General features: G+C 40.6%; 1 protein-coding gene across 1 annotated transcript in view; it reads right to left on the bottom strand.

The window, feature by feature from the left end:
• The window catches only part of ZNF385D (zinc finger protein 385D), a 623,326-nt gene that overhangs the window by 108,039 nt on the left and 495,302 nt on the right, over positions 1-19,985 (bottom strand). Inside the window, exon 4 of the mRNA XM_065399356.1 lies at positions 11,595-11,705. Coding sequence (XP_065255428.1) covers positions 11,595-11,705 — 111 coding nt within the window. The remainder of the gene's footprint in view (positions 1-11,594; positions 11,706-19,985) is intronic.

The raw sequence follows: 19,985 nt of genomic DNA, 5'->3' as shown, positions 1-19,985 counted from the left end.
CTACTGTGTTTTTCATTTACACTTGGTCCTGAACCTTTTAGTGTCATGTTTATAGGCTTCTTTTAAATTGTTCTTTTTGATACTGTAGAAGATTAAACTTATGGTAATAATGAACAAAAAGTATCTCTAGAATAAGACGAATGACTGAGTGGAAATAGTATGGCAACATTAATTTACATCTGGTTAGCCTGATAGCTAATTAAAAGTAATTTTTAAGTTGTTAGTGAAGTATAAAGTACTTAATCAGGACAAGTTACATCATATTGATAACGACTGCTTAATACTCCTATTACAAGCAAGAAAATATTTGGCTGTAGAAACACAAAAGAAATTTATTTATTTACCTAAATGTGGCATGCAACAAAGATCACAGCAATATAAATCATATTTCCTTTCAAGAAATGAAAGATATGTTTAATTTTTAAAGCTCTCATTACTATGAAGTTAGCTAACCAACCACTTAAAATAAACCAAACATTAGAGATAAATATTATCCCAAACAAACCAAATAAAATTCCTAGGGAACCTATTAAAAATTGACAGAATGGCCCTTGCAAAAAATTCTGGGCAAATTTATGCTAAATTACTTCCCAGCAAAGTACCACGTAGTTATTTAATTTGTAATTCATGTAATTTTAATTATTGCAATATTTGTACAGTCAAGTGAAAAAAAGGTACAACATAAGATGTTATTTCAAAACTAAAATGTTTTTTTTAATTATCTTGGCAAGGATCAACTGAATTTACAAGGATTATCTTCATAAAAGAAATGGTACAATCAAAGCTAGAATTGACAACTGCAAGGAGACCCAAATGTAAATGAAAGTACTCTTGACAAAAGCCTTGAAGGCAAGTGATTCTCCCATCAAGGGATGATTTTCACGAGTATCCAGGTGTAATATTATGTGCACTGATGAGCTGATCAACAGAACAGAACTTCTACCCAGCTGTAATCAAGAGTGATTGATGGTTGGGACAAAAAAGTTGATTATCATGACAAGTTCACTGATGCAGAGAAAATAAGCTGTGCTGGGGAAAGGATAAAACCTGTTCAGAGTCTACCTTCTGAAACCTCCTTTATAAAGAATATGAGGAAACATTTATGCTCATTCAGATAGATCTAATACAAATGAACCAAGAGTAAATTTACTATGCATCTGTACCTGCAGTTGTTCCACCACTGTACATTGAAACATATATGAACCCAACAGAGAATAAATCTTTATATTTCTAAATCATAATATGAAGATCAATCTGCTCTTCATCAGTGTAAGTCAATTATATATGAATGCAACAGTATGTTTGTACCCGAGTTTGGTCTAGGTTTTCAATATATGTTCTGAAGACCAAGCTTTCAAAGGCTGTGGGAGAGTCACTTGAGACTGCCATATTGGATTCAGCCCTGATAAGGAGCGAGTCCCCTATGGCCATTTTAAACCTTTAGAGACTTCATTTTCAATTCAGCTCAAAACTTACACATGAGCAGAGGCAACTCACCCTCATAGGCATTGTTCGAACATGCATTTTGTATTTGATTACAAAGCTTTTAAAACCTGGCTACTGTGTCCCATTCCTACAGAGAATCAAATTCCAGTTGGTGACTGGAATACAGATAGGCACGTGTGACTGCAACATCTCACAATTTGTCCTAAGAATGTAACAAACTTTTCAAGTGTTAAGAATGCAGGAGCTAAGGAAGAGTCAGTTCTACAGGTTCTTAGGTAGAATTTAATTTACTGAATACAGTAAAGTCTGTTAGTAATTGTCACCAAAGGGACTATTCTTCTGTTAGTTACATTAGGAGGCTGCACAGTGCACTGTGATTAACATTTCCAGAACTCTTACGGGAATGAGATTTTATTGGTCATCAAGAGAAGTGTCCAGAGTTAGCAGAAGAGCATTAGAACAGGTGTCACTGTGCTTAATATAGGGGTATAATCAACCAATGTCAACCATAGGACCAATTAGTATACAGCATGTTCAAAAGGGAATTAGGACACAATTTGGAGGGGGGGGGGAATCACTGTGGGTTACAACTGCTAACTGATTTTGAAGGAGACACTTCTACACCACATGAAACACCTAAACATTCTCTGTTAAGATCTGTGTTCCTTCTCTGGGCCACAATATAATATATAACTCTCCTCTCTCACATCTTTCTGTCCTCAGTGAGCCCCCCGAAAAGGTGAAGTGTGGTGACCTAAGTACGGAAATGCATTACGAGGCAAAAAGCAGGAGCATTGATTAATGGGGACTCAAACAGATAACATTTTGTTATCAAGATGTGAAATGTGTGGACTGTACCCATGATTACTAGCCCAGTGCTTCAGTGTCCCTGCTATTTGAATTTCTGTCTTTTTTACATAAATATATTGAGAAAAAGCTACAACAACAAATTAAATAAAGCAAAGTAAACATGGCACACTAAATAACAACAGCTAAATCCAAACATTAGGCAATTCAACCCCCTTTTGTGGCAGCAGCTAGTATCTTAAGTGATACCTTAATTTCATCACTTTGGGGGGGCAAGAGAAGGCTTTAATATTAATTGTCTGGATGTGTTTAAATGGTGGGGGGAGAGTCTTCTCTCATCTCAAACCTTCTCCCTTTTAAATTAACTCCTCCAGCTGCTCTCACCTTGGCCTTTCCCTCTTTCCTCTGTTGCTCCTAGCAATTTTAAGACAGTTTGAGCCCAGGCATGAGCTGAGAGTCTGGCCTATCAATAGTTTCTTCTTCAAAGGGCAAATGCTGAAGACTCTGAGTTCCGTGCTAGAAGCAGAAACCTTTGAAAACAATTCATCTCCATACTCCACAGTTAGAAGAATGGTCATTAAAAAAAGACAGATCTCGTGTGTTTAAAGCATTGCCAATTCTGCATAACTTGACTATTAAAAAGAGGAGGGCTCTGCACACTCAGAGATCTTGTGCATTTGCTGCACTGTGCCATTTTTGAAAAATCTCACATCTTTTGCAGAGCACAGTTGCTACATCAAAGGAACATCTCTTTGAAATGTACCAGTAGGACAGGCAGAATGTGGAGCAGGAGAAATCATCCACAAAGGTTGACCCAATGCTCAATGTTGCCTGAAAAGTCAATATAAGGGCAGTTGCCCTTCACCTTCCTTGCTCCCCAGCAATTGTTAGAGAGAGTCTGTCTACAATTCACATATGGCCAAATTTTGACCACAGCTCCAGCCTGACCAGACTCTGTGCTCATACAGCTCTCTGATCAGGCAGGCTCACCTCTGAACCAGACATGGTAGTGTGGGCATTCGAATCTACTTCCTACCTAGAGGTAGAGTCTGACTCCATATGTGGCCACAGTTCACTGGAGAGTGATGTTTGGGGAGGCAGAGATAACTCTGTATGGTGGAGGGCTAATGGTGGTGATGTCTCCTTGGCTGAGTGACAATGACACAGTCAGTGAGTAGACCAATAGCTTCTTTCCCCATCTCTCCCCATCTCAGCACTAGAGTGAGCTGTCAGCTGACATGCAATGCTACTAGCTTGAAAATCTCTCCCCAACCCTAAGGAAAAGGAAGGTCTGAGGGTGGCGGTGCAACTAAACCCCTCACAACATCCCTACCATCCCTCGCGACAAGCAGTACTTTTGTGTGGATGGGAGGTAGCCCTGCAGGCCTTAAAGCAGCCCATGAACAACAGTAGACTCCACATTCCCTGCAAGAGAAGAGAGGGGCACTGGGATCCACTGAGAGCTGATGGAGGGAGTGAGAAGGTCATTTATATGAGCGTCCCACCTTATGGGCCCTCTGCAACAGCTAGCCATAGAACAATTGAGCATCTTTGTGCCCCATACTGTGCTAGACATTATCAGGCAAGGGTAAGGAGCTTCCCGTACCCCTCAGGATTTCATCCAGGGAATGCAGCTCATATAGCCCCATAAATACTCAAGAGCTGAAGAAGAAGATAGAACATGAGGTGTGCTGAGATCCTATGGTTTTCAAATATGTCAAAACAATGTAGCCTCTGCATGTATGTTATAAAAGTAGGTATATTATATATTGTATTAAAAACCCTACTTTTAAAATACACTAAATACACCTGTTGTATAACATGATTTTTACCCTGATCAGCAAATCATTTAATTTCTGCTTTCTGGTAATCATTTTAGAAATGCTCTGAGGCAACTCAGGAGGTGTGCATGTCAGCTGGATATTGCTTATCTAGATTTCTGGCATGTTTAAATAATTTAGAAGCTATAATTCTAGATTTTAAAAAATGGTTGGCTCCTGTATAACCACAAAGAACAAACTAATGGCAAGGAGAAGAAAGAAATGAAGTAAAAAATGTTTTCTTTCAAAATATAGAATGCAGTTCAAAATAACAGTTCCAGTTTTACAGTATGGCATGACACTGCACAGGTTCTGCCTGAATTTTTTTGTCCAAGCCTTTAAACTTTGTGACATAGGAGAGAGGAGGTAACACTTGTTAAAATGTCCTGCATATGCCTATAAAAACAGAAGCCATCTCATACCCAAAACAAAATGTATTGGGTTGTTCTCAAATTTTTTATTTATGTTCTATAAGTGCAAAGTATTCTAGGTTATTTTACTGGACTTTAATAATGCCAAAAATCTTATATCTCAAGTTATTCTTCAGAAATTTTTTAGGGTTGCTACAATGCACTGATATAGATGCTAGAGATTCCCTGGACATCTCTACATCTAGTCACTTTCTGTTACTGTTTATTACTTTTTTCCAGTCAATGCTTTAAACCAGCATCTCTGGAAAAGGGTAGACATAAAAGCATATTTCCATTTTGAGTCACGTTCTGATCACCAATGAATAGCACGTGCAATTCCATATTTGAAATCTGAAATTGCTCCTGAATGTTGATCTCCACACTAAATGAAAGATGGTGCTTCACTGAACAGCTGTAGAATAGGACAAAAATAATGTACGACACCCATGTCTGAAGAAATTAAGTTAGGAGAAATTGGTCTTAGTCTTATTGGAAAATACACTCTAAGGTACACGCAGATGTTTCATTCAATATTACATGTGTTTACATAGGGGCTATCCACCACCCGTAGAGCATCTACACTGGTAGAGTCTGATCACAGTTGGCCATTATCCTAATTAGAGAACAACCTTTACAAATTCTTGCAACCACTGGAGTGCCACTGACCTCACTGAGATGGTGGGCAGGCATAAGGATTTGGATTCCCCACTTCCCCTCTCCCCCACAAGGATCAGGATCTAACAGTGAATTCATAGAGCTAGGGTTTTGCTACTAATAAAGGACAAAAGAAGAAGAAAAATGTACCAGTTACCAAAGAAATGTTGTCCTAAGAACAGTTACAATTTTGCTCTGTGGCTTGCAGTACATGGTACATGCCTGTATATAATCATGACTGAGTTTGAAAGGTATTTATTAGAATGACAATAGAGGCTGATGTTTTTCTACTGAGAATGGATTCTAAATTTAATGGATACAATCTAAAAACAATCAGGATAGTAGGAGCAAGTAGGATATAACTAATTCATGGAAAGGGTGATAAACATGGAGGTAGATACCTCAGAAGATGATTGAAGCAAATAGTGTAAACAAATTCAAACACCACCTAGATTTATAGCTGAAGAGAAAGTGTATTGAAGGATAACAGGTGTGAAAGCAGGAAGGTGGAATTCAATAACCATGAGAGAATAGGGGTATTACCCTGATTGGCCCTTTTCTGTTCCTAATGGGGTGATTTTTGAAAGGCCTGCACAAAATGTGACTCATGCCATGTAAGTAAATTCTCAACTACCTATTTATCCATGCAAATACAGCTGTATATTTAAACAGTCAATATGCACAGATCCTGCCCATTGAGTGGGGTTTTGGAAATCTCTGCCCAAATGTCTAATATTTCAGCATGCAATGTAGTTGTAGCCATGTCGGTCCCAGGATATTAGAGAGATAAGGTGGATGGGGTAATATCTTTTATGGACCAGTTCTGTTGGTCAGAGAGACAAGCTTAATATTTTTTATTGGACCGACTTCTCTTGGTGAGAAGTTGGACCAATAAAAGATATTACCTCACCCACCTTATCTCTCTAATAGTTCAGTAGTTTTACATTTCAACATTTTCTAATAAAACATCCCCAGAATAAAATTTTATTTAGTATGTATCTTCCATTTCTCTAATTTACTCTTACTAATCAGTATTATTCCAAAGGCTATGAACAAGGAAGAAATAACACAGATAAAATATGATTCATCCTTATTCTGCATGCATCCTGCAGTGGTATTTGCTAGCACAGACTTCTGTGTCAATTTAGAATTCCATTGACATCAGCTGGTCTCCATATGGGTTCCAGGATCTTGTTTGCAGGATTAGGGCGATATTAAAGTGAGGGGGGGAAACAAGGCAAAAGGATGATTGATAAGGTCTTTCTGACAAATGTTCAGCTCAAGAGAGCTTTGCTACTATTGCTATTTATGTTAAACAATTATTTCTGGCAAGCACAGTAGGAAATACTTTTATATTTGATCATAATGGCAATCTAGTGCTATGCACACACCAAATTTCCTGTCCAACCTTCCAACACAAGGCAAACTGGATGATCACTCAGAGATCTCCATTACCCAAGAGTGAAAGGAGAAGGAGTTTGTAATGTAACAGTTGACCTAGTTAACAGGCCATCACTGTTGACTTGGTGACCTTAGCAAAATAAGATTGGTCCTACTCAAGACAGAAACCAAAATGGTGGAAAAAATTAGAAAAACTTGGCATAAGTATATTTTTAAGTACTCATTCCTTGCTGGGTTTTTTCTGCAGTTAGTTCCCAAACCAGCAAGCACTTAAGCATGTGTGTCAGTAAGCACATAAATAGTCTCACTAAAGTCAATTGGGGCTTGATCCTGGATGGTGCTTAGCACTATGATCACAATTCAGCAAGATGTTTAAGCATGTTCTTAGTGTCACAGACTTAATGAGAGTAATCCCATGCTTAAAGTTAAGCAGGTATTCAACAGTTTTCTTGGCTTGGCACCAGACTACTCTGGCAGCTGGCACAACTGCGCTCTTGGATCACTCACGTGCTTACAGTTCAGCATGTGCTTAAATGCTTCACTGGAACGGTACCGTGTTGAGAATGCAGATATTGAATGGAGATCTTTGTGGGACAAGAGGCTCATTGCTAAAAACAGATAGAGCAGAGGCCACCTTTGCTGTTTCAATGTTCTTCCTCATCTCACAAGTTATTTGCTCATTCCTCCCTTCTCTTGTATGAGGAGATTTATTTTAAAAAGAAATAGCGACCATACCGCTGACATGACGTTTTATACATAACTTCTTCAGAAAGAATATAAACAGTTTTAGACTATTGTACTGCTTTTTTTATTTTTCCTTTAAACTTAATTTTGTGACCATGCAACCAGAAAAAAGGCTCTTCTGGATGAAAAAAAGCTGAAAGAAATCTATAGAAAAAGGGAGACAATTCTGTATCTTGAACCAAAATGAAAAAAAATCCAAAAGAGCAGTTTTACTATAAACATTTTCATAATACTTTCATACAATAAGGAAATAGGATTTATCAGCCGGTAATGAATAGAAACTCCATCTCTGGGATCTAAAAATAAAGTTTCATCAGTAGAACTGCCAGTAAGGTCTGGTTCTTATGCCTTTAAATTACATTCAACAAAACACGGTAGAAATTAAGGGTAGGAATGTTCAGTAAGAGACAAACATTTCTTCAAAAGAGAAGAAAAACTTGCAATGCACGTAGATCTGCCATATTACAGTACCACTAATCACAACTTGTTACCTGATGTCTTCCTTTCTGAAAGTGACCTTTCCCCTAACCTGTGACATTTATATCTACACTGCATCTGGAAGCAAGCCTCCCACCTTGGGTCCGCAGACTTGTGCCAATGGGGTTCAATCTAGAGGGCTAAAATCAGCTGTGTTGATGTTGCTTTGCTGTTGTGGCTTGGGCTGGAGCTCAGGTTCTCAACCCTGGGAGTAATGCAGGGGGCTGTGGTGTGGCAGGAGGCACTTGAGAGCTGAGTTCCAGCCCAAGCCACACATCAAACAACGTTGACGCAGCTGTTTTTAGCCCACTTGCATAGGCCTGTGAACTTAGGATGGGAATCTCACTCCAGATGCAATTTAAACACAGTCTGCTGCACCTCTTGTACTCCAAATACTGAAAGGAGTTCAAACTTACCCATGGGGCTATGGAGCTTGTTTGTGCTCATTCCACCCACAAGCCAGATAAGTATTTGCAATATGATATTGAAATACTGAATACTTATTAGTGTTTTTAAAGCATCTGTACAGCAATTTCTGTAATTCAACAGTGATAAGAATATAAGAATGGCCTTACTGTGTAAGACCAATGGTCCATCTAGCCCAGTGGCCTATCTTCCCAGAGTGCTGGATGCCAGATGCTTCAGAAGGAATGTACAGGATAGGACAATCATCGGCTGAGCCATCCCCTGTCATCCAGTCCCAGCTTCTGGGATCCAAAAAAGAGCATCATAGAGATACCAGAGCCCTGACTTTGGATGGAGCAGAAGGAAGAGATATGATCCCGAGAGGAAATCATTAGGTAACAAATTTTCCATTAAGGACCTTGACCTCTACCTCAGTCAGAGACACTTGAGATGCAATGAAAAATAGGGAAATATTAAGGAGAAGGGAGAAAAGTAGACAGATCCTCCCTTCCCTAAAATTAGTGGCATTATCTAATTTGGGATCACACATAAAGCTTCATCCTGCAGAAGGATGCTGCTCCAGGGAACTGGAATTCAAGCCTGTAGCATTTTAAGGTGTTATGACATGACCAGGCATCTGCTTTACAGATTTCTTTCCAAAAAGCTGCTGTGAAATGTACTGAATGAACTGATTCCTTCTGGGACTGGTTTATTTGCAGCTGCACGTGCCTCTGAGAATGACCATTGTGTCATCCATTTTTATCTTTTGAATTATTCTTCCTAGCAGCAGAAGAGGAGGAAGACTATAAAAGCAGATTCAGACATCTGTGTGCCAGCATCGGCTCCCAGTGACATATTGCTTGCTTCCCTGATGAAGAATATTTTTTATTTCAGTTTCAAATGGCTGTGAACAGTTTCATCTGAGGAAAGCCTACCTCCAATCAGCTGGAATACTTCTCGGTTCAGGGACCACTCAGTTGAGTGTCTGCCAATGACTTTACCAGTTCAATTGTGTGTTCTGTGTCCCTTTTATGTGGGCCATCTGGATGCAGAGTAGGTGGCACACTTCCCAGGAAAGGATGTGTATCATCACTACAGTGTTGAGACTTGAGGATTTTGTTCCCGCTTGCAGATTTACATATGCCACATCATGTTGTCTGATTGAACCAGGACATGCTCCCCACTCAAATCCTGAAGGGCCAGAGTGGCTGCTGTGATCATTAGAGTTAACGATTCTCTGAAGCCTCACTGACTTTGCCAATGTTCCCTTCTGTTGCTATGCCCCAAGTGAGCTCCCAATCCTGAAAGTCTTGGTGTCCATAGTAGGATTCTGGAGTTTGGATTACAAAGACAGGATCCTACCTTCATCTGGGTATCCTGTTTTCACGCACTGAGAGGCCAGATAACTCTGAATGGTATCTTTACCCATCTTTGTATCCCTTGTTGGAAATAGTTCCAGGGCTGTGAAAATAAGCTCTTGTATGTGTGCAGGGAATAATCTCTATACATGAAAGCAGAAGATCCAGGACTGCAAGTAAAGATGAATGCATGACACTTGGTTGACTGTGGAGATCAGTGTCTGGATCTTGTCATCAGGAAGACACTAGGCTTATTTGAATTTATCCTACTCCCTAGGGGGGCAACACTTACAGAAGAGATTCCTGATCCCCTCTTAAAGTTTATGACAAACCTTCATTGCTGAAGCAATGAATGTTCCTCTGAATTACTTCTCATGAGGAGGTCCTTGAGAATAATGCTTTGATAAGTATGATGTCTAAGAATAGGCCTGGACGAGCTCCAATATTTTTCAACCTATTATCTCTACCAATACTGTTGTGATCACCTTGGGATTGGACAGCAGATCAAAGGTTAACCTATTGCATTGGTAGTGGTTATTTTAGAAGGCAAACAAGTGAAACTGTCAATGACAAGGCCTGTTTGGAACAGGCAGATAAGTTTCTGCCAAATCCACTCATATGAGAAAGCCTCCAGGAAAGATGCAGTGCCTGTGGAAGAGAATATTTTGTTTCTATGACCCTGCAGTATTCCAGGGCTTGCCAGCTAAGCCTCTTTCCTTTGTCAGGCACTTCCCAATTCTTTCTACTTGCATCTTCAAAGGAGAAAAGAAGGGGTTTGGATTGGGGATGTTTGCACTTGACTTGAATGTGCTCATCCTCTTCCCTCTGCCTGGCACATAATAGAGTCTACCACCTCCTTACTTTTAAATATGTCTGTGTACAGAATCTTGTCTGTTCTCTCTGGCTCAGGGTTATGATCTGGGGAGAAGAGTTCTGCTTCTTTGGGAGGGGAACTGGAGCTTATGGTAGATACTGGAGATCTGGAACACTTTGGAACTTTTTGGTGGCATTTGGTGGTTTATTCCTCACCGGGCCACCTTTCTTTTCTTATTGGGGGATCTTTTTGGTCCTAGCCTGGGTGCGAGGGTCTTGAGCCCCTCTGCTATTAACTGGCTAACATGTAAATGGAGAGGAAGCACAGGGGCACTCCTACAGAAAGAGCCCAGATCTTCCTCTTGGGAAGAAGAAGAGTCTGAAAGGATGGCAGATTCCATATCCAATTATTACCCACTTATGAATGTGGAATGGGAACCTAGAACTTTTTTTTCTTTTGAAGGTGGATTGAACCAGGAGAAAGGGTTGAGGAATATTTTGATTTATCCCTGAAAAATAGGAAAGGATGGGTCCAATCGGTCATGTCCCAAGTTCTGAAGATGACTGATCTGCCCTTGTGGAGGTGCATGCAGAGAAGGCTTGGATGGAATGTGAGGATGTGGAAGGTCCAACAAACCATCCAGACTCTTCCCCTTACAGAGTGAGAGTTTTCAGGCTGGGAGCAGTCCCCTTCACCTCGCATCATTTGGTTGCGGATAAGGTGGGGGACAAATAATGAAAATAACCTTTGTTTTTAAAAGCTAGGATTGCAGTGGATAAGACAGCAGCACCGAACTGCCACAACTGTTTACACTACTGGAGGTACAAATTTTGGAGCATGAGCAGAAGAGGTACAGCTAAGCCATATGGACAATGCTGAAGTGCCTCTGGTACTTAAAGGAAAAATAGTGCAGCCAAATTATCTAGTACTGGTCGAGGCATTAGGCTCTAGAAACTATATTGCACCCATTAAAGATGGTGGATCAGTCCTGCCCTCACTTATACCCTGTGCAGCACCACTGAAATTAGTAAACTTGCAGGAATGGAACCGAGGGGAGAATCTGACCCATCATGTATAAAGTACCAAGTAATTGCCTCTGTGTACAGTATCCTACATCCTCATCTACTATGGATCCACAGTCTAAAATCATTATGTTTCATTTAAGCTCAAATTAATACACACAGAAAAGTCTCTCTCATTGCACATCCAGCATAGACTAATACATATTTTTTAGACTAATACAAAATAGTCAACTTACATCAGAATTAAATCTCAGCTGGCAAATGTTGCATGATATGATTTGCTTTCTTCGATGAGGAAGAGGAACCCCAAATGTATGATTTATTACAGCTTTCTGAATTGGGTCCATCTGTAATGAGAGAAAGAGAAAAATAAAAGCTTTTCTGTTCCATTGGAAGGTTGCCTATGCCACTTATGGTATTAAAGAGAATCTGTCCTGTGCCAATCCATAGCAAACATTATTCATTTGGTGACAGTACCTTTCTCCCTTTCTTTTTCTATTATTATTGCTGCTTTTTACTCAGAATAAAAAGGGGGAAAGAAAAAATTTAATTAGTAACCTTGAAAAGAGTTTTTTGGCTACTATTCATTCCTATCTCACTTCAGTGAAGAAAGCTGAATCAGTTAACACTAAACATGTTTACCTACCAACATGCTAATTTCTATTTTTACTTTAGGAAAACAGCAGAGTAAAAATAATACAATTGTAAAAAAATAAAATAAGAACCTGGGGAAAAGAAAAAAAGAAAGGGAGTATGAAGTGAAATGTGAATAAGGATGTATAAACAACTCTATATACAGTGTGGTGCTTAGCTGGCTTTGCATCATGGCAGGATTCCCAAATATTATGAAAATCTTCAACATTGTCCCAGGTTCCAGAAATGAGTCTTTTATATGAGGCAATTTCTGTCAGAGTCAGGGTAAATTCCAAATCATCCTTCAAGTGTCTGAAGATTATTTTTCTGCCATTTAAATAAACCTTTTTTCAACCATTTTATCCCTCCTTTAGAGAACACTTCTCTAGGTCAAATCCCGCTCCCCAGCACAAAGTCTGAGTAAATGGGCTTTACACAAAGTATTTCAACAGGGGTCAGAGGGGAATGATATCCTACCTGCCCCCTCCAGGCTGTGGAGTGCAGTGTAACATTTAATACATGGCTGGCAGAGCAGCTGCCATACTTACACTCCTCCCATGCCAGCCAATTCTTATAATCATGACCCCACTAGCTGTACTTTAGTTTCTCCCCTTCCCCCAACTGTCTCTCCAAAAGCCCTCACAATCCTCCTTACCCACTCGCCATGGAAGCATGGGGTCTAATGCAGTCATCCTATCAGGGAACCTCTCTGGTCACTGCTGCTCTTTGAGCCCTCCCAAAGGAGGAATCAGCACTGTGGAGGGTGCTTTGCGAGAAAGGCAAAATAGTCTTTATTATCTTTCTTGGACAATCTTCATGAGGCCAGAGTGGGATCATGTGTACCTGTAACCCACACACCTCTTGGGTGTGGTGCTCTGTCCCATCTAGTGGCACCGAGACCACGGAGAGATTAATGAGTCTGCTCTACAGCCTTAGCTAAGGGCCATATGGCTTTTAGCTCATGTAGTAGAGACTCATGCATTTAGCTCCAGAGGTCCCAGGTTCAATCCCGCCCACTAATGACCGCGTCTGTCAGTGTTACAGGTTCATACCCACCCATTGTGGGCTGCCTACCAGAGCTGGATTTCTAATTAGGCACAGTAGGTACATGCCTAGGGGTGCTCGCATTCTAAGGGCACGTAACAGTTAAAAGTGGGTTAAAAGTTTCATTTTTTATGGAAAACACGAAGGTCTGCTGTAGGCGGGGTGGGGGACTGAAGATGCTGTGCCTAGGAGCACATAAAGTGTAAATCCGGTCTGCTGCCTACAGTCCGTCTTCTCCCTCAATGCGTAAACCAAACAACCCTCTGCACAATCCAGGAAAAGGGCAGAGGCTGCTAATGTAAAGGAAGGTGAGTGCCTCTTTCCCATGCAAGTGGTGAGAACTTTGAGCAAAGGAATCTCTCTGCATGCTGATCTGGGGAACATAGTTGGATCATGGTTTTGGTGCCATGGTTAGATCCAATAGGTAGCCTATTTTATGGTTCTATTTCAGCAATGGCCAAACTTTCATGAAAATCATCATTCCGGCGGAAAGGAAGCAGAAAACCTTGCAAGATTGGCTGGTCCTGTAAGAAATCTATCATTTAAATTGCAGCAAGGGAGATTTAGGTTAGACATTAGGAAAAACTGTAAGGGTAGTAGAAAGCACTGCAACAAATTACCTAGGGAGGTTGTGGAATCTCCATCATTGGAGGTTTTTAAGAACAGGGTAGACAAACACCTGTCAGTGACGATCTAGAGAATATTCAATCCTGCCTCAGTGCAGGGGACAGGATTAGATGACCTACTGAACTCCCTTCCAGTCGTACATTTCTCTGATTCTATGATTTAGGTCTAAAATCTCACAAAAACTGTTCATGAGATTTCATCACCAATTCTGAAATAAACTTCCATAAACCTCCAGGTTAAAGTTGTCATGACTCTTCCTTTTTTGACAATAACCATTTGATAACTATATTTTTTAAAAATTTTAAATAGCTGTATACTAATTCATGAGCCACTCATTTAAGCAGCAGGTAATCTTTATCTTTGAGACATGCTGTCACAGGGCTGTACAAAGTCATCATCTGAGTCATCCAACCCCTAACCATGATGCATCCAATACTCAGATTGTGTAATTTTTATATTTATCTTAAAAAAATGAATTTTGTTCTGAACTAATGCCCCTATGGTTCACTTACTTCTCAGAAGGCAACATATGAGGTATTTGATAAATCCAGGATTGGTGCTTTGTCTGTGGGTAATTAATGATTCAGGGGAATTGTAATAGTAGGGAGATGGAGCTTTTCATCTCTTCTAGTATGAATCTGGACCAGCTCAGCATTGAAGCATTGTATCACGTGATGGCTATTCAATAACTCATGTTAAATGGGTTGTGATCTTAGGCCAGTCCCTGGTGGAAAAGTGTTCAGATCATAAAAACAACAACACAAGGTGGTAAAGCTCCATGACAGGGTATATAAACCCACACTGGCCAAGGGAGAGTTAATGAACTGCTCTGGACTCAAGCAACCCTACCTTTCCACAACTGCCAGGCATGTCGGGGGGAGGGGGGAAGATGTAAAGGGAGAAGCCCAGCTCAGCTGGTAGCAGACTTTGAAGAACAGAGAGCAGAGCTTCAGCCCTCAGCTCCTACAGAGGGCCTGGCTGAAGGCAAGAGCTGTTCAGGAGATCACTACCTGTTGAGGTCCACTTTGAGAAAACGCAGGCCCCCTCAGCAACAAAGACACTAGAGACACGCGCCTGTGGGCACTGAACTGTGCCATGGCCTACTGGAGGTCTGTGAAAGAAGAGAATCCTTCCATGGAAAGGTAGACTCCCATGGACTCAGTTGGAGGGCTGAGTATCCCACAACCAGACCCATGCTGCTGGCAGCCTGGAGATCAAAGGCTGGGGGAGTTCAGAAACCCGTCATGTGCCCTGGAGGACCAACCCTATGACAGTTCTGCAAACAGCTTGTGGGGAAACTATCAGCTTTTGCTAGCCCTGTTAGATTTTGCTGAACAAAACACAAACATCACATGTGTTTGTACCATGCCCAGCACAATGGAGCTCTGAGCCCAACTGGGGCCTCTGTTTTCCACTGTACTACAAATAATGTACAACAACAAGGATTAGTTTGATTATACCGAGGACTGTAATGACAACATGCTGTGGCACACTGTGATGATGTCACACTTTGATCTAATGTGTGTGCTGCAATCTTTTCACGCGGTAACATCATGTTTGAAAAGTCCATGCTCCAGAATGTAGTATAGAACACAGAGCAGGAGAGGGGCAGCTATATGGGGAAAGCAAATAGCCTGCCAATTCAGCAGTCCATTCCTGGGTGGTACAGAGAGGAAAAAAGAAGACTGATCTGCTTGTGCCACCTGACTTCCATCACTAGAGCACAGGGTCTGCTTTGGCTGATTTTACCACATTTCATTGGTGTTGAGGCTTTGGGAACTGTGGCGTAGATATGTCTATACAACCTGGGAATCACACCTCCCAGCTCAAATGCAGACATACCCTTAGCCCCAAGCTAGAAATGGGAACCTCTTCACACTTACCCTATCACCTCAGGTCAGATTACAAGAACTGAAGAGATACACTCTTTTCTCTCTTCCAATATACCTTTTCCCCGAAAGGCTGAGATTTTTAACCCAGTACCTTAATACTCAAAGTATACAAACAAGAAAAATGTGCACTGTTTGAATACTTCCTGAGAATTAGAAACATATTTTCCTTCCAGCTGGTGGTACAGAGAGGAAAAAAGAAGACTGATCTGCTTGTGCCACCTGACTTCCATCACTAGAGCACAGGGTCTGCTTTGGCTGATTTTACCACATTTCATTGGTGTTGAGGCTTTGGGAACTGTGGCGTAGATATGTCTATACAACCTGGGAATCACACCTCCCAGCTCAAATGCAGACATACCCTTAGCCCCAAGCTAGAAATGGGAACCTCTTCACACTTACCCTATCACCTCAGGTCAGATTACAAGAACTGAAGAGATACACTCTTTTCTCTCTTCCAATATACCTTTTCCCCGAAAGGCTGAGATTTTTAACCCAGTACCTTAATACTCAAAGTATACAAACAAGAAAAATGTGCACTGTTTGAATACTTCCTGAGAATTAGAAACATATTTTCCTTCCAGCTGGTCCTCACCTCTAAAAGATAGTCCTTTATGTCTCTTATCCCATCACATCCTTGACTCTGCCAATGAAATCAGCCTTGAGTGCCTGTCTGTTTTCCCACAAATATCTTCATGCTTTCTTTCATGCTGCCTCTAATGTGTGGATTGCCCTTCCTGACCTAATCTTTAATTCAGATCCCTCCTCAAGACTCACTTCTGTTGAGACACCTTCAGGAAATCAATCAGCTAACAATGGCTAGGCTAAACAGCATTTGGGGGATAACTTATCTATTAAAAAACAAAAAAACGTTGATGATTTATGTGATCACTCCATTCCATGTCTATCCTATCTTTTTTAATGTTCTGATTAAAATTAAATTGTGATCTCTCCTCAGTAATGATTATTTCTACCTATTTGTTTACTCCGTTCCTAGCGTAATACAGTCTGACCCTCATTGGTGGTTCTAGGTCTTACCGCAATAAAAATCACTATTCCCTGAAATTGCTTGTCTTTTTGAGTTCTGTAACTTCTATCCTTTAATCGGTAACATTTTAAATAAAGTTGGACCTGGAATACCAAAATAAACATTAGTATCAATTTTTGTAACACATAATCCACAGGCGCATTAGAGAAATTAGTTTCATCTGCCAACAGGAACAGATCACAATCAGTGGTTTAGCAAGCATAGCTTATCTGATTCTTCTACTAATGCTCAAACTGCAATGAGACTCTCAGATTCTCAAGTGGATTAGATGGTTTGTCTGCAGCTTTACATGCCTCATATATGGCCACAAGTTCTGTGACATCAGCTGGGAATTACTGATCTTCCAGTTAATTTCTCCAATATGAAATGTTTCGTAGTGATGGACCTTGATCTGTTGTCTCTACCTGTCCTTTCCCTCAGTTTCTTTTCTCTCGTTCCTCTTCCTTTGTCCCTCTCTCCCCAACCATTCTCTCCCCTCCTTCCCCCACCTTCTCCCACATATGCACTGGCCCTCTGACTCTCTACATAGCTGGGTGATGATACCAGAACTTGGTTCAGCTGCTATAGTACTTGTGCTGGTTTCACAGATGATGGCCTAGACTCTCAGCATTAACACACCAGGCTGTAAACTAGCCACAGAAGCACTATATTTTTCACATGAAATCAGGGAGTCAACCATCCAGGAAACAAGCACTTAAAGTACAATACAAAAGCTGCTTCAATGGCGACTTGACTAGAACAACTAATTTCTCAAGGATTTGGGTTTATCCACCTCTGTGGTAAGGATGCTGACTCGAAAGGGGCTTGGATTTCTGGTGGAACTAATGTCCTCCCATTAGGTTTAACAGGTTTGCAGCACATAACTTTTGTAAGCAGTTGGTTTTTGGTTGGGTGGCTGTTTGGTTTTTTGGGGGGGAGGGTGTGTGGAAAGAGGATCAAATATTCTCCACAGATTTACTCTTCTTTTCTTGCTGATAAAGAAATACATGCCTGCGTATTTCCCTTCCTTTTTGTATAGATTTGTACTTCTCCTGCTCACTACAGAACATGGCCCTATTGTGAACCTTATGATTTGTGCTTGTAGTGCTATAAGCAAAGCTCTCTGGATAACCTCCAAGGTGATTAAGGAAAGCTGGTTCAAATGCAGGAATCCTTTCTCTGCCAATTGCTCTTTGACACAGTAAGTCAGAATTACTTTTCCCAATATGACTCCATAAACCCGGCTCCTAATAAAGTCAGGGCAGACAACCGTAAGTGAGAGTGAGAACGACGGAGTGATATTTGGCTTTATTATTTTTTCCTAGAAATCTCATTTGGGAATCGCTGCCAATGCATAGATTAAAAAAAAAAACATTCAAAAGCATCAGAGAAGCATCCAAAAGTTTGTTGTAGGAAGGCAGAGAAAAGCAAATACATTTTTGAGTGCTGCTTGATGGGAACTGGGGACTGACTGACACTGGAAGGCAGAAGCTTGGGGGGCCTGTTGGGATCACACAGATGGATGGAGATAGTTAATTCTCAGAGGGATCTAGGGAGGAGGGGTTGCAGGCAAGTTTGAGGGGAGCAATAGCCTCCCAATGTTTAGAGAAGCAGATGAGAATTTAGATGCTTAATGGAACTCTTTTCAGGTTCACTGATTGCTACTAATTATACATGCAAATTGTATCCCACATTTTAAATAGCATTTATGTGCTAACTATATGCTTTTATTTGAAAGAGGTACTATCAAGATAACAATTATTTTATAAAATCTGTTTTACTGTTCTACTAGTGCTATGTTATTATAGTTTGTTAATTAAAAAAAAATCTCCTTTATTTTTTCTATTTAGGATGCAGGGTTGGAGGTGTGAGGTAGGGAGAGACTGCAATTCACATAGGAACAGATCGTGCTTCTGCTTTTGAGGCTATGCTGGAGGGTATGATATTGTAAGATGCCCCCTTACTCTTCCTTGAGCCGGCTTCCTGGATTGTGGATTGCAGCATGGGGAGGAAAGCAGCCTCCATATGTAGAATATGTCCCAACCCCCACATTACTGGCTGGGATGGAGAATGGGTGCAGCTTTGTCTCTCCTTCTTCACACATACAAACATGCTATCAGAGTTATGCTGGCATACTGGAGTGGGGAAAGTACTCTGCACTAGATCTAGATCTGGTACCAGTTATTTCCCCCTAGAAACATGGAGGAACCTGGAAGGCTGACTGTGACTTTTGGAGTCACAATGTGACATCTGGTCTGCTCCTGGGACAGTGTATTGCTCCGGGATGGTGGCAAAGCCATGATGGAACTCTTCTTAGCTCTGGCTACTAGGCAGGAAAATTTCACATTCCAATCTTAGTCACTTTTCCTTTTTGATACCCAAGCACTAGTACAATGGTTTTTTGTTTGTGTTTTTAATTATTCAGATAAAAGCTTGTGGGTTTTTTCCATTGTTTTTAAATTACAAAATATTTCTATTCTTTGGTCAAATACTATAATCCTTCTTCAAGACTCAGTCATGTTAACTTACATTGGTAGCTTTGGTAACTGCCTGAGTTAATGTTCAATATAGACGGCAGACGTTGGCCCCTTATTTAGTTTTGTTAACCCAAACTCTTCCTTTCCCATTCATTTATTGTTAAACAAAGTCCACATTTTGAATCTAACCACTTGACAATGTCCCTCTCAATGTTTTTAAGCAACTATTCTAGAGTTACCATAGCTGTTGTCCTCTCTATCCAACTCTCTGTGTGGGGTCTTGTTAATGACAGGGATGAAATCTGGGGTGGGAGTTTCTACTTAGCAACTGTTGATACAAAATTTAATAGTCATAAGGATCATTTCTGGAAAATAGTTATTAATTGCTCTTCCTTTTGTTGATGATCCTTCTTACTGAAGCCATTAACTAACAAATCTGCCAGGCATATCTATTTAATCACAAACACAGAAATAATGTCCTAATTATCTGGCGACTCATGAGAGCTGTGTGTGGGGGGAAAAGTTTACGCCTACAAAGAATTTTGTTCCTTTTCAATTTTCACTGTTTCAAATGGGAGGCAGAAAAAAGTAGTTTTTTTTATTTTTATTTTTGTGTTTTATTTCCCCCCCTCTGTTTCAAGAGTTTAGCCATAAACAGAAAACAACTTTCTCCAACATCCAGACCATGTAAACCAATGCAGATGAGACCCAGGGACACAAGAGAGGTAAGGCTTGTGACAGACTGATCAGCTGTTGCCAGAGCAATGCAGGTTGCCTCAAAAAAACTATCTTGTTTATGGGAAAATAAAGTTGCAGCCACTTGGCCAAAATTACAGATGTCCATCGCCATCCCCACTGCCATTTCCATCACTGTCCCCAGTGCCATTTACAATAACGTATGTGCAATTTTCCAGGCATCGGTGGCTCTGT

The sequence above is a fragment of the Emys orbicularis genome, chromosome 2, assembly GCF_028017835.1.
Source record: "Emys orbicularis isolate rEmyOrb1 chromosome 2, rEmyOrb1.hap1, whole genome shotgun sequence".
NCBI lineage: Eukaryota > Metazoa > Chordata > Testudines > Emydidae > Emys > Emys orbicularis.
The sequence above is the reverse complement of the archived record's forward strand: the minus strand, read 5'-3'. Positions and strand labels throughout refer to the sequence as shown.